The sequence below is a fragment of the Clinocottus analis genome, unplaced genomic scaffold, assembly GCF_023055335.1.
Source record: "Clinocottus analis isolate CAN_PGR_092001 unplaced genomic scaffold, fCliAna1.0.p SCAF_1, whole genome shotgun sequence".
In the NCBI taxonomy this organism is placed as follows: domain Eukaryota; kingdom Metazoa; phylum Chordata; class Actinopteri; order Perciformes; family Cottidae; genus Clinocottus; species Clinocottus analis.
The window spans coordinates 19,826,220-19,841,432 of NW_027175820.1; the positions used below are offsets into that span (position 1 = coordinate 19,826,220).

The 15,213-nt window shown below is 42.8% G+C and overlaps 1 protein-coding gene across 1 annotated transcript in view; it reads right to left on the reverse strand.

The window, feature by feature from the left end:
* The window catches only part of fto (FTO alpha-ketoglutarate dependent dioxygenase), a 113,300-nt gene extending 111,882 nt beyond the window's left edge, over positions 1–1,418 (reverse strand). Inside the window, exon 1 of the mRNA XM_068605310.1 lies at positions 1,362–1,418. Within this exon, the coding sequence (XP_068461411.1) occupies positions 1,362–1,403 (42 nt within the window). The 5' untranslated portion in view covers positions 1,404–1,418. The remainder of the gene's footprint in view (positions 1–1,361) is intronic.
* Positions 1,419–15,213: the final 13,795 nt, after the last annotated feature.

Sequence of the window (15,213 nt, forward strand, 5' to 3'; positions counted from 1 at the left end):
GTGCAGCATTGCAGTCATTGCACACACGTACTGGATAAGACAACCATCGTATCCAAGTTATCATACTATCTGTATCATTGTTAGATATTTTTTTTAAGTGGGCCAAAATGCATGCAGTTCCTTCCTTGGCTTCTCTGCAGTCACATAGTCATTTTACAATTAAAATTCCTCTTGCTCATCCTTATATTTATCTAAAAAAGAAAGGAAGCTAAGCCATTAGGTCTGTGCAGTTCTGCCTGACTGCCTGAGGGCCAGCTGGAATGAGTTCTCTCTCTGAGCCGCTCATCTGGCCGCCATGGCTGCTTTCATAAACAGGAGGAACCACGTCTTACATAGTTTCACTGCTGTCTAACATGATCCAAACATATGTGCCCCGGCAGACGGCATCCAATTCAGGAGATAAGAGGAGGAACAGACAGAGAGGCAGACAGACACTATGACTATAGGCGAAACACATCCCAAGATGCCTGCACACCAAAGCCCTTTCCTTCCTTCCCTTTAGAGTCTCAACAAACCGCAAACTTTTCGGATATAGGCCACGGCACGCGAAAGCCAGAATAAGCCCAGGTCAGCACGAAACACTGCTTTAACGCACACACAACAGTTGGTGAGCACTGTTCAACACCATGTGCAAATACTCCTGCACACACCTCCCTGTTATAGCTTAGCAGGTTCAACAGCTGATGTATTTACAGCGCTTATTATTTTAAGAACAGTGATCACTACATTAGCCAATAAGTGCCATCATTTTACTGTACAGCAGAGCACCAGCTATCACCCACTGTGTCTATTGTGAAGCCTGAAGCAGCTGTGGGATGCTGGCCTGGCACAGTGCCACATCTAAAACACCCCCCTCACTAACTTGACCATTTGTTTGTACTGTTGCACGAGGCTCTTCTATTAACAACTGAATCCCTGTTCGTTCCTCACACCATATTTTCTTTGTGTGTCTTTTTTTATGAAATGTTGATAATTACAACCTATAGAGTAGTTCTGAATTAAACTATTTAAATGTTGTTGTTGTTGTTTTTACATATAACGTGATTCATATCGCGTTGTCAGTTTCTATGGGACGGGTCCAAGACGCTATCCCCGCAATCTACAGCTTCTTCTCGGCAGTGTATTTTAGGTGATAAAGCAAACCGTTTTCATGTAACTGTATTTCTTCATTGAGGAAGACTGTGTGGGGAAATGGAAAACACAATAAAGGAAACAGGCATGGTGGGGTATGCGCTGACATTCGCGGCTTTCTAGGCTTTAAAATGCAGCCAGCGGCATCGCAAACGGAGCATTAGATATTCAACGAGCAACAGGGCTAAAAAAAATATGCCAGACCTAACGGAGAAAAACGCTATCAATACCTTTCTTCTCTTCTCCCCCTCACTGTCACCCGATCTTTTCATGTTCCGGACTTGTGTTTACACACTGCCTCGCTTTCATTCGAGGCGACGTTGGTTCTTGTAGTACACGAATAAATGGTATTTCAATATATTCTCATATTAGAAACGACATACGCAAGTGCAGTCTTTTGTGTTGTTTCAGTCGGAGCTCAGTCGTCGATATTTTTAGTGTAAAATGTGTTTTGGTGGAGAGACTCTCAAGAGAGACGCTAAAAGCTTTGCGAGGAGAACTACAAGTCCCGGAGTGAGCGCGTGCTCGTACCGGAAGCAGCTGTCGGCGGACTCTCGAGGTTGCACTGCGCAGATGCCCTGCGCAGATGCAGCTCAGGTACAGATCTACAAATTACACATCGGCCAGTTAGATAGTTTAAAATCAGTGCTTTAAGTTGTACATTTCTTAAAATGGCCGTGACATGATTTCTTTTTAAAAAAGGTTTTCAAACGCAAAACCAACAACTACTACTGCACGCTATTATTAGGAGTATTATTATTATTGTTGTTGTTGTTGTTGTTGTTGTTGGTGTTGTTGTTGTTAGATTAGATATTCCTTTATAAGGCCCGCAGTGGGTAAATTTGAAGGATTACAGCAGCGAACAGGGTAAAGTGCACACAAGAGACATAGTTAAAATAAAAACAAGTGATATAAATGAAAAAAACGTTAGAAAACTGTAAATAAAATATAGTTTACTGAATTATATGAGTAGGGAGGAAGGACCTCTTGTTTTTTTTCAGTTTTACTTTTAGAAAAATCCAAAATATCCTCTTCAAAATATCCTGGTCTTCCACATGGATATTCCATATGCTTCCCCCTTTTTGTAATGAAAAGCAGTTCCACTTTCATCTCAGACTATGTGTAAAAATAGCAATCATGCTTTGAACATGCTCCAGTTCAACTCCCGCCAACTTTCTTTCAACTCTTGCATGCAGCTCAAATCCAGGTGCTTTTCTGCCGGTGTGGGCTTCACCACGTCAGCCCTTTTCAACTCACTGCTGATCATGAAAGTGTACCGTAAATGCACGGCGTCCATGTGGCTGCCTTTATGTATCACCCGCAGTTGACGTACCCTCCCAGAGTTCATCCTCATAACATGTTTTGAATAGTGCTGAAATGTGTTCTGTCCATTGTTCCTATCAAAGCACATGTGAAATAGTTTCATGGATGGAGCAGCGGTGGTGGTGGGAGGGTGATTCAGGGGCGGATTGCAGGGGTCTGAAACACCTGCTACATATTACCATTACAGACTTTGATCAGTGTCTTCATTAGTTTCCTTTGTAATCTCTTTTCTTTTATGGTAGAGCTGACCCAAGTTAGCCGGGTACAATGATTTAACGCACATGTTTCTTTCACCTGTCTTGTAAAATGCTCACAAGCTCTCCCACTTTCAAAGCCGTCGGTGTCTCTGGTATCCCTTACTAATAAACGGAGGGGGGTTCTTTTGATTCCTATTTATAACCTACATTTCCTCTCTTCTGTTCTGGTCTTCCAAAGGGAGTCTATGCTTGAAAAAAAATCCTTGGAGTAATTTTGTGAAAACTAGATCCATGTGCTTGCGTATATTTATTTTTTCACATTAACATATGTCAGCCTGTAGTGTCATTTTAGAGCTACTATCGTGGGAAGAAATCTTATGATGTTGTAAATATATATATATTTTTATCTTCTAATGTCAAAATCTGCCTTCATCCAAACCTCCATCACCCCAATCCATCATTACACTATGTTCCTTTTGTGCGTCAAACCATCATTCACATATTCCCATTGTCAATCATCTTTATGGTATAACATTTCAAGTAACGGAGGCTTCCCTGTCTGGCTGTCAGATCTGGGGTTCTTCCAGTGAACATAATGTATGGGCCCTTTAATGGGAGACAGGCCACTTACCTTGTCCAAAAAACCTGCAGTTGCTTGGTTTTAAAATCCATCGCTGGTGGCCCGTTGACATCCTCACAGCCCACATGGCTGAAGAATCATATGTTCACTTTGGGCCCTATTAAAGTTTTATAAAGTATATGGACCATTCAAATCATGTAGTTCAGTTCTTAGCAATAGGGGTTGGTGCAAAGGAATTGCTTTGATCACAATTAGGTGCATTGCTTTAAAATTGCAATGTAATACATTTACAAGTTACATTATAAAAAAACGCAATTCATGAGACAGAACATCTCATTAATCTGAAGGAACGTGTATAGACATTACACGTTGATTTGCTTTCACTCAAGTCGAATGAGAAGTTTACTACCATTCTTTGACATTAGAGCAGTATCAATCGCCCCTTTACTGTAACTCGAAGCAAGAAAACTAAAAACATATTTTCCAAATTGCCAAGGGTTTTTTTTTGACTGTTCAAATCCTTTGTAAAATCCGCACCACACCATTCAAACCATAAACACAATCTATGTGTTACTTTAGCAACAAGTCAAACTATCAGTCATGTGTTCTCACCGTCAATCATCGTGATGGAGAACATGTCGAAGAGAAGAAAGTTCTGTGGGTCTTTTTTCTCTCTCCGCTGGTTAGAAAAGAGACTCTGGGAACAATCATAATGTACAGGTTCTTTATGTGGAGACATGCCAATTACCTTCCTCAACAATGCCTGTCATTTGTCCCACAGTGAATCAGGCTCTAAAACAGGCACCTCTCCTCTCATGTCCGACCTGTGGAGTTCAGCACAAGGCAAGGTCACCCCTGTACACACTCTAATGTGGTTTTGTATAAGATGGGATGGGGGGGGGGGCACTTTGAACTTCATATATCATCATATTGCCTTTTCTACTGGTATGGCCAATGTGGTTGCGCTCACGATGGAGGTATGTTTTCTGTTATTGTGCATTGCATCAGATCCGGATGACCCTTTGCCAGGGTTCCTTTTTGTGATATAATGAGCGACTTAAAAAAAAAGCTGCGGAAGAATAAAAGATGAGAATTGCACGGTGCCAGATTGTACTGAAGCACAGTAAAGGAAGACAGAGACCATTGTGTTGCGTCTGTATTAAAACCAGAGCCTGCAGGCCCACAATCATCTCTCCCCCACGCTTCAAACTATTGTATGACCTGAACAATCTGAAATACAAGAGACAGGCCTCTTTGTGAATAATTCCATCTTTCCGATGCAGAAATTTCTGTTGGGCCACCTAGATTGTATTATTAGTTTATCAAGTTAAGCTGCGGTTTCTGCATGAAAGAGAGGAAGTACTACTGGGAAAACAACAGTCAAGCTTTGTCCTGCACCACACAGGGCCTCTGCTGAAGGTACTGTTAAGAGCTGTAAACAATATTTTATCGTCACCACAACTTCAGCCAAGGACTATCCTCAGCATATTGTGGTGCCTCTGTGAAGACAAGCTCTTTTTTTATTTTTATTTATCTTGAATGAGCATATGAAGCAAGTATGTGCTTGCTAACCTTCACTGCTTAGCCCAAAGGAAACTGTTATTTGTCAGTGCTATAAAGCAGATTGCTGCCCAGTGGTTTCAATTAACATCAAAGAGCACTTCACAGGCAGTAATAGTTATATCAAAACCTGAAATGTATTATTTAGGTTATGTGTTGGAGTCCGCCAACCGATTATGTCCTCGTTCAGGCGAGGGTTTTCTTTTCTTGCAGACTTTTTCCATTCCGCCGCCTTCGCCTTGTTTCTTTGAAGCGCCACCACATCACTCCTGTACGGTCTCTTTGTAGCACCAGGGTACCTGTGTAGCTCACACCCGGTGGCCTATTAGTTACAGGGCATAAAAAGTGGCACTACAATTGTGATGCGGAAGATTAAAAGACTTTTGGAGCTAAGTGGGTAGATTTTGACAATTTCCTAATTCTCCCAGGTTTTTCTAATCCATTTCTGGTGCAAAAAGGTGCAAAGTAGGCGTTTTGAGTTTGAGGACTGTTGCCTCTTTAAATCAACTCTTTCATCTGTGTTACCGCATGTACTTTATATTACCTTGGTCTTTCTATGCAACAGCACGCTCGCTTACAGATTGTACAAAAATATGATGGTACTTTACATTTCGATTGCACTGACGATCTCATTTGAGTATAGTGCATTTCAAGTCAGTGAGTATTTAGCAGCAGGTCATGTGAATGAATGCTTAAATGGTCATTTAAAAAAAAAAAAAAACAGAGTTGAAATTGGAGTTGGTCAAGCAGGGTCACGTATTTGACAAGTTGGAAGAGAAACAGGTTTGTAACCCTTTGTGCACTTTTTGTGTGATGAGTATTACCTATAGTAGCTTAATCCGCATGTCACAATTTAGCAGAGGTAATCTTTGTTGTCATTAGGCTTTGGCTCACTCCGATCACTATGAAAGAAGTTATATTAACTTTGTCTGATTTGTTATTCTGTCACACTCCAGTTTTTTCACGCACACCTATTTATGTTATCTGTTATTTACAACTTGTTTGGATGTTGGTGCTTTCTGCCCATATAGTTCTAAATGATAGCAGCCATATGTCTGTATTTTTGTGATCCGTGAGCAAAGTGCTGCTTTGACAAGTTAAAAGAGGTCGTTTTCTTTTTAAATTGCTTAAGAATCATACCTCTGACTGTTTTGACTAATCTGGATCTGGATCTCAAACTTCAGTTTGCAGGGACAGAACTTGCCGTGCACCTGCTGTCCAGCTAATATAACTCCTTTTCTTTAATTCTCAGGGAAAAGACTTGTTTCTTGCCACAATGAAAGCTCTTCAGGGACAGGAGTTATTTATTGCCTCGAGCCTTTAACAGGAATATCGTTAAAACCCTTCGCAACCCCATGGCCGAGGCTTAAAATGCACAGAGGGGCCTTTAAAAGGGCTCAAAAAGTACATACACCATTCAATACATGTTGATTAAGCCTCAATAAATGATTGTATAGCACCGCAGGAAAGAGCCCTTTGGTTAGCGAACAGAAAGAGCGTGCAGCCTTAGTCTAAGATGTGGTACACCTCCTCGCCTGGGATCACTTCCAGACACCAAAAGGAGGAAGCGCTCTGCTATTGCTGTGATTTGAATACCATGATCACTGAGCACTTTTATAAGAAACCCATTAAAAGTGAGGTTTCGACATACAAAAGAGCCCCTTTTTTAAATCTCACGCACAATGTCAAGGCTGAAAGGCGTCATAAAACTCCATACGGGAGCATACATCCTATGTGTGTGTCCTTGCCTTGGCGCACCATCAGGAGGGAATATCTTTTGTCGAGGCAGAGATGACCCGTTTTCTGGAGAAGCCTGCGCCCTATCGCTCAGCACCACGCTGCAGATTAATCGCTCGTTTGTTCAGCGGGATACAATCACCCAGGACCGGACTTAACTTTTAACAAAGACGTCTGACTGCAATATGCTGACTTGTCAAAATACTCCACGAGCGGAGAAAATAAGTCGTTTTGAATGGGACTAGCTGAAGTGGACACAATGGCCCAGTGTGACCCCCTCGCTCCACCTGCTCTTGACAGTGTTTATAAAGTGCCAACTCCTCTCATTAGCGCTCCTACGGCCCCAGAGTTATAGCAGCCGCGCAGATCAAATGCAGCCCGAGTGAACAATGGCTGAAATGGCATCAATATTATATGTAGGAGTTCACGAATATTGGAAAGGATTTCTTTGATGGGGACTGTTTTACATTAGAGGCGTTTTATTGGGGCTTCTCTGGTCTTTAATGTGCATGTTTTCCCCTTGAGTCAGTGTTACCACATTTAGGTCTTGTTGTGCGACCTGTCGCTGAATTCAGACGCACATGCGGCGCACAGACGACAGTGTTAGTACACACTCCGGACATATATTGGTAGTACTTTAGGAGAATAACAGTCAGGGGTCTTTTCATGTTCAGATCAAAGTTCTTTCATGGTTCATAAAAATCTATTCTATTCTCTGTTATTTTCACTGGCGCATTGATTCTACACACACACACACACATTGATTGAGTTAATAGGCCCATTTGTTACTAATAAATGTAAAAAGTGTATGTTGATGAAAGTGGTTAAGAATTCCTCTGACAGAACCAAACTGGACCCAAACCCACCTGCAGACACACGACTGACATGGACACTGAAACGTGTTTATTTATCAATGCACATTTCTCCTCATTTCCAAATGAGTTGACATTACGGAGCGTGCCGATGGTGACAGGTACAGTTAACACTGGCTGAAAAGTTTAAATCACACCCAACTTCCCGTATACAGAGCTCTTGACCTTCTCTTGTCCACCGCCTTCATGTGTAATTACTGTACAGTCATTTGAGTGACATGCTGGTTTATAGTGGGACATGGGCAGTTTACACTCTTCTCCTCAAAGGTTAAATTGAGTTTTTGGTCGAAAATGTCACATAAATTCTGCCTTTTTCAGTTTGCTTTTTCTTTTTTTACTAGTTTCCAGTGTTCCTCTTCTTCTCTTTCCCCTTTTACTGAAGGGATTTAGTGTTAAAAGCACTATTCGTCATCATCGCAAAATAGATGAACCGATTTCAACCCGCAAAAAATATGTTTCAACTGCCCAACCCTCGTTACACTCGGTCCAGTCATTTATTTCGAGACTGTTAGCCGTTTTCCCATCTCGTCAACTGACCAGATTGAGCTGTACCCTTTGCCGCAGCTTTGTGAAGGAGGTGGACTCAGATTAGCTGTAATGTAGCTATAATTCTCTGACTAGTACTGAAAGTCTTCTGGACGCAGTGCCTCATGTGTTTGCATGTCTGTTTGGTTTGGCCAGAAACTGACATCAGCTTCTGGTTATTCAGAACCCATTAGATGCTTTCATCCCAAACGGGCCTTGTTTCTATTCGCTGAAAATAACGTTACGTATTTGTGCTGCGGTACATGGACTGGACCTCTGTTATTTGTTTCTACGTGTCAAACATTATGTCTTGCGTGTCATTGTAACACACCAAAGATTGCAGTCAACTTCATTATTCCTTCCTGTGTTCTTGTTCTCATTATCAACAGCATCAATAACTGATTCCACTGCTGAAATATGATGAATAATGATTAGCTGTTTTGGGAACATTAGTCCCTCAGGGAGTTTCTGATAGGATAATTCATAATGCCTGTCCATTGATCATCTCTCTGATATAGATTCACCGCACTGTGTGTAATTGCTGATGTTTTGGTGATGTCACCGTGTCAGACTAACATCCTGTCCTCTGAAAATCTGTATACCATTCATCACAGAAGTACCACACACCTAGAGGAAATACTTTCCATGCAACTCTGACACACAAAAGCAGCCTTGAGTCGAAGTTTGAAGCCATTGAACAGTTCTGCAAATTAAGTTGTTTTGCGGTATATGGTTAAAGCAGATTATTAGACGATGTGTGGACTGTCTCGCTATACGCTGAGGACAAGCAACTGGCAATGTTTAAAAAAAAACAAAAAAAAACAGCACAGCTTTTTTACACATGTAGCTCATACATGTCACAGAGCCAAGTCCCCATTTCAACAGCGTGTCAAAGGCGTCTCTGGACCGCATCCCGAGCTCTTTGCTTGTTTGTCTTTTGTGAAAAAGGACAACTACCCCGGCAGTGCCAAAGCACCCGAGGCTCTTTGATATGTGAAAGCCTAACAGTGGGACAGCTCCCTGCTCAGCTGGTACGCAGATGTGTGTGTATGAGAGCGAGTGTGTAGGGGGAGCCCGCTGTCTGAACCGAACACAGATTAGTGACTCCTTTTTTTTATTCCTAATAAATAAACCCCAGTGCATGCTGGGTTATGTGTGAGGGGAAAATAACATGCCACTGGCCAATCAGAAGCAGGTGGTAGGGCTTGGTGGCTTCAGACCCTGCAGCTCTTATCATAAAACAACTGCACTTTTAACTTTAATTGTACTTGTGGATAGATTTTGAGGTTTGGGTTCGAAGTGTTTTATTACTTCGGACTGGAATCAAAGCAACAGAAATGTAATTATGTTTAAAGCAGGCAACTATTTTTTTGTAATGGACGGTGGCCAAGTTTCAGGCTGAACTCACTGATAATGGGACTGCCACTAACAAAAAGTGGGAAACAGAAGTTTTGCTGTTTGGAAAATACATTTGCTCAAGTTAAACACTTCAGTACCATTCTGTACCTGTGTGTTATTGGTGTGTTTTCAATTGTGCTAATTTACGCTTAAATACACTCCTCTACATATATATGGCAGTTATAGATATTACTTATATTGCAGATTTAGATTTTGATAAAATACATGTCGTTTAGCAGTATATAAAGTCGTAAAAATAAGATAAATTATGATCCTAATAGTAATTTCATGTTCAAACATTATAGCATCCAAATATTAATCCAATTTTATACTATCAAAAACTATACCACTGACTAAAAATATACATTTCTTTGTATTTTTTGTATCTGTTTTATGATGCACAAATATTGCCAAATGTTCTTTTCTGGTTGCCTCCAGAGTTTTCACCAGTTTAATTTGGAAGACTTTTTTGTGGTCCTGTGTGTAACATGTCAGTCGTCAGTTGATGCACAAAATAGCAGCTGCACGGCAAGTGACGGTCCAGTTGGAGTCAGAAACACACTTGTAGCCACACACACACGGGCACCTCTCCTACTGTACATACACTTCCTGTACACTTCCTCTTTAAGACGGTGGGTGTTAATCCATAAACTGTCTGTATAGTGAACTGTTGAAATAGGCCATAGGTAGATCTCTGTGTGATGTTCTCGGCTGCAGTTCGAGGCTGATGGCCTCCAGTGGGCTTTTCCTCTGAACGTAGTGGGGGAGATTATGATGAAAGGAGCAGAGAATGAGATGACACACCCTGTCTCCATAATTCGCTGCTTCATCATGAACAGAGGCATTAAGCGCCCCCCTTTTTTTCTCTCCGGAGAATCGTACATGTCACACCGCACAGTGCCTCTATATGAGTCAGTCACCTCAGGTGTTTCGCACGCACATCAGCGGAGGCATGGCATGTCTTCAGATTACTTCATCCACGGCGTCTGAGATCACAGAGAAAGAGATATGATTGATAATGCTGAGCATTGATGCTTCACTTCGTGGTGGAGTTTCCCTCACCACTAAAGAAGTAGGTGCTACTGCGGCTTTATGATCGTCCAACCCACAATTTCTTTTTGAAGATTTCAACGGAGAGTTTTTTTTTATGTTTCTTTGTTTGAAACAGAAGCTTTCTTACTCAGAATCAACCTCTTGGGGAAAACCAACGTGTGCTTTACTTAGTCACATTGCTACACGCAGTGGTTAGCTCACTCTAATATAATGTCTGAGAGCCATCCTAAAGGTGCAGTCTGGCCCACAAAGCTCAAATTAACACCTAAACCATATGTTGTTAAACTGGTGAATTCCTTTTTAAGTTTTTGGTATGTTAACCCGTCATTATTCCATCCATGTAAATAATTGAATTACATGGCTGCCCTTGCCGATGACATACAGCTTAATGGGGAGAACTTTTGTTTCGCTAACCAGGCAAAAACAACAGTTCTTCCGATTTTGATCTATCTTACAACTAACCCCAGTTTCACACACTGTAAATGAACAGACAATTAAACGAAAAGCACGAGAAAAGCATGCAAACCAAATGCTGAACCACAAAAACATCAGACTGCCATTTTGGGGCCTTTCCCATAACCCTTAGCTCTTGGTAATTAGTCAGCAATTGGAGGTAAAGCATGTGATTGGGAGTGAAAACAACGTGGGGATGGCAGACTGTGGTTTGGAATGGCAAATTCCTCAGGGAGACACAAGTCTGTCACAGAAGGAAACGCTTGATTTCAAGGCGTTGAATCAGTAAATTACGCGCTCTGAGAGGCAGCACAGGAGTTTTTAATTGCAAACATTAAATTACAGACTGAGAAATTGTGGCGTATTCTGTACAGTATGTATTTAGAAAGACTTGCAGCTGTTGCTTTGGTCCTGATAAGTGTCAGCGTCATCAAGACAACTACTTGTTGTTCATGGTGTGTGTTGTCTAGATGTGTGCGGGTTCACAGAGACAATTTCTAGGTGTATTCCATTTACAGCAAATGATAAATGTTAATTGTAGGGTTTTTTTTCCCGTATAATCATTCAGGTAAATGTTACGTGAATTAACTAACCATTTAAAAAAAACAACAACTTTGATTTGTCTGGAAATGTTTAAATTGTCATAATACTTTAATGTACAACAACTTTGTGTTTATGTGTTTTAACTCAACTTTTTGCTTGTGAATGTTTTTTTGGGACTGCTCATATTTTGAAGGAATATTTATTCTACATTTTAGTAGCTGTAATATAGTTAAATCCTCCGTATCTGGCACCTATTAGTTAGTGGTAACTCATTTGTATTGTACAGTTTGCATGTGGTGTAACAGTCACTCACTTGTCCTTTCACCGCGCTGAATCTTTCTCACATATATACAAGTTGTGATATCCGCTCCACCAAAATGTCTACATAGTGTTTTCTGGTTTCCAGTGTGGTTGGACTAATCTCCCAGTGGCACCAAACAGATCTCTGTCTCTATATTGGGCTCGCCAACGGTTACCACTCAACCATGTTGATCACTTTGTGGAAGGACACGTGTGTGTGTGTGTGTGTGTGTGTGTGTGTGTGTAGCATGGTGCGTGTGTGCATTTGACACGTGTGCTCCTGTATGTGTGCACACATGCGATGCCGTTGCACACGGGTGTGAATGACTTGGTCCTGATTGTACGCGTCTGGACGTGTGCGTGTGACAAGTGTGTTGTGGGGGAGAACTGTGTAAAGTCAACAAACAGCAGTAACAACAACAACAACAACAGTTACGCTGGCTGCCACTGAGCCTCAGCTATGTCGTAATTAGAAGTGGATGAAAATGTGGGACAACTGTGCCTTTAACCATAACCAAACATTTCTCTCAGGCGGAGGATTACAGGCAGAAACTGAATGCGGTCTGCTCTCCCCCTCTGCGTGCCACATGTCACCGCTCCTCTGGCCACTGATCCCGATCCTCTCCTCCGCCACCGGCCATTTGGGTCTGCACCCCAGATGTGTGATCTGGTCACCTTCTACCACGCAAGTGACTCACCCTTTTGTGTACACATGCGTGCAAGTGTGCGTGTGTGTGTGTGTGTGTGTGTGCGTGTGTGTGTGTGTGCGTGGCAATATCCTCCAGTCTGTGCTGCCTCCCACTGGTTGGGAACGATACTGACAGTGCCACTTGTGTGTCTCCATCCTCTCTCGAAAGACAAATAAACGTAATGCGAGTCATTCGTTTTGCGTTTGTGTTGACCTGCTTGGCGTCAACTGCATCAACACAATTCAGATGCCACCGAACGGCAATAAATCACTTTCGCATACTTCACATACTCCACCACTTGGAACTCCGAGAAGTTTAATAAATGCTAACAAGGAGGTGCAAATCCAATGTTGCCTCACATCTGTGTTTTCCACTGTCAGAGAATGATTTTTTTTTTTCAGTGCAGTTTGGTTTAAAACAAGACCACCACATGCGTGAATGAGTTTCAGGCTCTGAGCTCTACCACCATGTCCTGGCATGGGGAGCACATCTGAGAAAACTTGTAAACAGTCAACCATAATCATATGTACCCTGAACGGAGACATGATTAATCTAATCCCTGCCTGTCTGAAAATGCCAGAAAATGTCTCTCTTCTGGAAAGTAATCAAGTTGGGCTTGCCCCGCGGACTTGCATCGCTTGGGCTGTGAAAAGATAGAAGCAGAAGAGTTTTATGCAATTTGCTAAGTTGATCGGGTTACAGTGAAAGCATGCTGTGTTTAACCCAGTGAAGTGGGGATAATTGAGACCTGTTAACAGTTGCCCCTTCTCTGTTTCCCTTGCACATCTCAAGTTGACCTTTGTGCATCCTCTCAAAGACAGATATTAAGTTTAAGAGTTAATTGGCTGCAATAAAACAGGACAAAGCCTGCTTTGTTTCCCAAACACTTCATCCGAGGGAGTTTGCTGCCAGCGTCCTCAGCTCAGCGTATAGACTGGATCTCAGCAGGCAAGCAGGGCTACAAGTTCAACTTCGGGATTGACCTTCTACATTCCTGTTCCCCGAGTTTGCCCTCCTCAGCCACCTCTGGGGTTCAGGCAGGTGGGAGTGAGTCCGTCAGTCCTACAGCAGAGAGAGCGAGAGAGAGAGAGAGAGGGAGAGAGAGAGAAAGAGGGGGTTTGAATGCGGACAGAATGGTTTGCTCAGCAGCCTGTTGCTTCGGTTTGTTTGGAGCTGCGGTCCTCGCTGGGATATGTAACCAAATTCCTTTCCCTGTCCCACAATCGGAGTTCGCTGCCAGCTTCCCTGGCAATGAGGCCCTGAATTAGGGCCAGTCCTCCTGCTCATCCCACAAAGCCTTTCATGTTCCCAAACCGCAGCCTGAGCGAGGCGCCTCGGTTTCAACAGCAGCAGACCAGCATATGTTTGCCTAATTCCTGAGACATGATGACAGTGGTCTCCCAGCCACGAAAAGACAGCTTCAGGTTTTTTTTTCTTCTTCATCCTGCACTTTAATTATTATTTTCTGTTGTTGATGACTTCCAATAGTTACATACCACATGTTTTCTCATTACACATGTTTTTATTCTTTTTTTAATTTTTTTTATGACTAAGCCCCCCCCGCCCCCTCCAACCCACAACACCCCTGAACTTTTCCTCCCCTCCTCTTCCTCCTCCTCCTCCCCGTCCTCCTCCTTCTCCTCCACCACCTCGGTCACCCTTCTCTTCCCACAATGCTTTGCTTGCAAATGACCCTGCAACTGGAAAAAAAAAAGAAAAAACAAAGAGCGGCGGGGGAGGATTTTCATTGCCCAGCAGGAGATGGAATTATGGTTGGTTATTACCCACAACTGCTAGGTGTAAGAAAGGATCACAGAGCGGAGAGGTGGACACAGTCTTCCTGCCACAGGTCACAGCAGATTACCCAGAACCAGGCCTGATCTCGTAAAGACAGGGCGTCGGAGAGCAACACCCAGCGCTGCGCCAAGCGATGCCCTCTTGAACTTGCGTTCACATCTACTGGCGCCTGCTGTGGGAGCATTTTGTTTTTTTGCCGTCTGGAGAATCTGGCTGATTTCATATTTTTACGAAACCGTACAAACACTTGAATCAGAACTCAATTAGAAATATTGATTTTGTGTTTGTGTCGCCACACTGTGTCGGAGCAGCAGCCAGCTGGAGCAGTAAAGGTGTCCACTGAACCTCCACAGTGATGGGTGACTTTGCCGTTTGCTGGAGTCAAACGTGCAACCTCAGTAGAGAGTCCCGGTCTCATGGCGTGATTGCCATTAAAAACGAGAACAACACCCAGCGACATGCCTTGATCCCATTTTGACCTTCTCACCACATTTACTGGCGCCTGCAGAAGCGCACAGCGTTAGAGATTTTGTCTTTGGTGTCAGAGGAGGCTTTCTTTATGGCGAGACGATCATAAAACCCACCAAAAGCTTAATGCCCACACAATCTACAGTGTAATCTCCAACTTCTATCTTATTAAGCGCAGAGTCTATTTACCAGAGAGGTGAAACGTAGAGCCACAAATCTGTTCCAGAGCCAGAGTAGAGCTCTGTGCAGCCAAGAGAAATAAGCACCAGATTCACACAAAAAATAATCAGAATTTAGTGGTGCATAATGGTTTGCTTTGAAGGGGAAGGCATTCATATTTGGTGCTCTTTCTTCCACTTATCAGTAGCCCTGCGTTCTCTCCCCTCGGGCCAGTCTTTTGGGAGCTAAGACTCCTTGGCGCACATCAACTGCCTGTGGCTGTCATTGCATGTGTTTAGTTTCACCGCTAGTTTCCTATGGCTTACTGTGGCCCTGCTATCCTCTCAGATGGCGTGTGACACACACTTATCCCAGGCAAATCTGGGCATCCCCTCCTGCCAAGTCAAACAACGCTCTGTATATTGCTG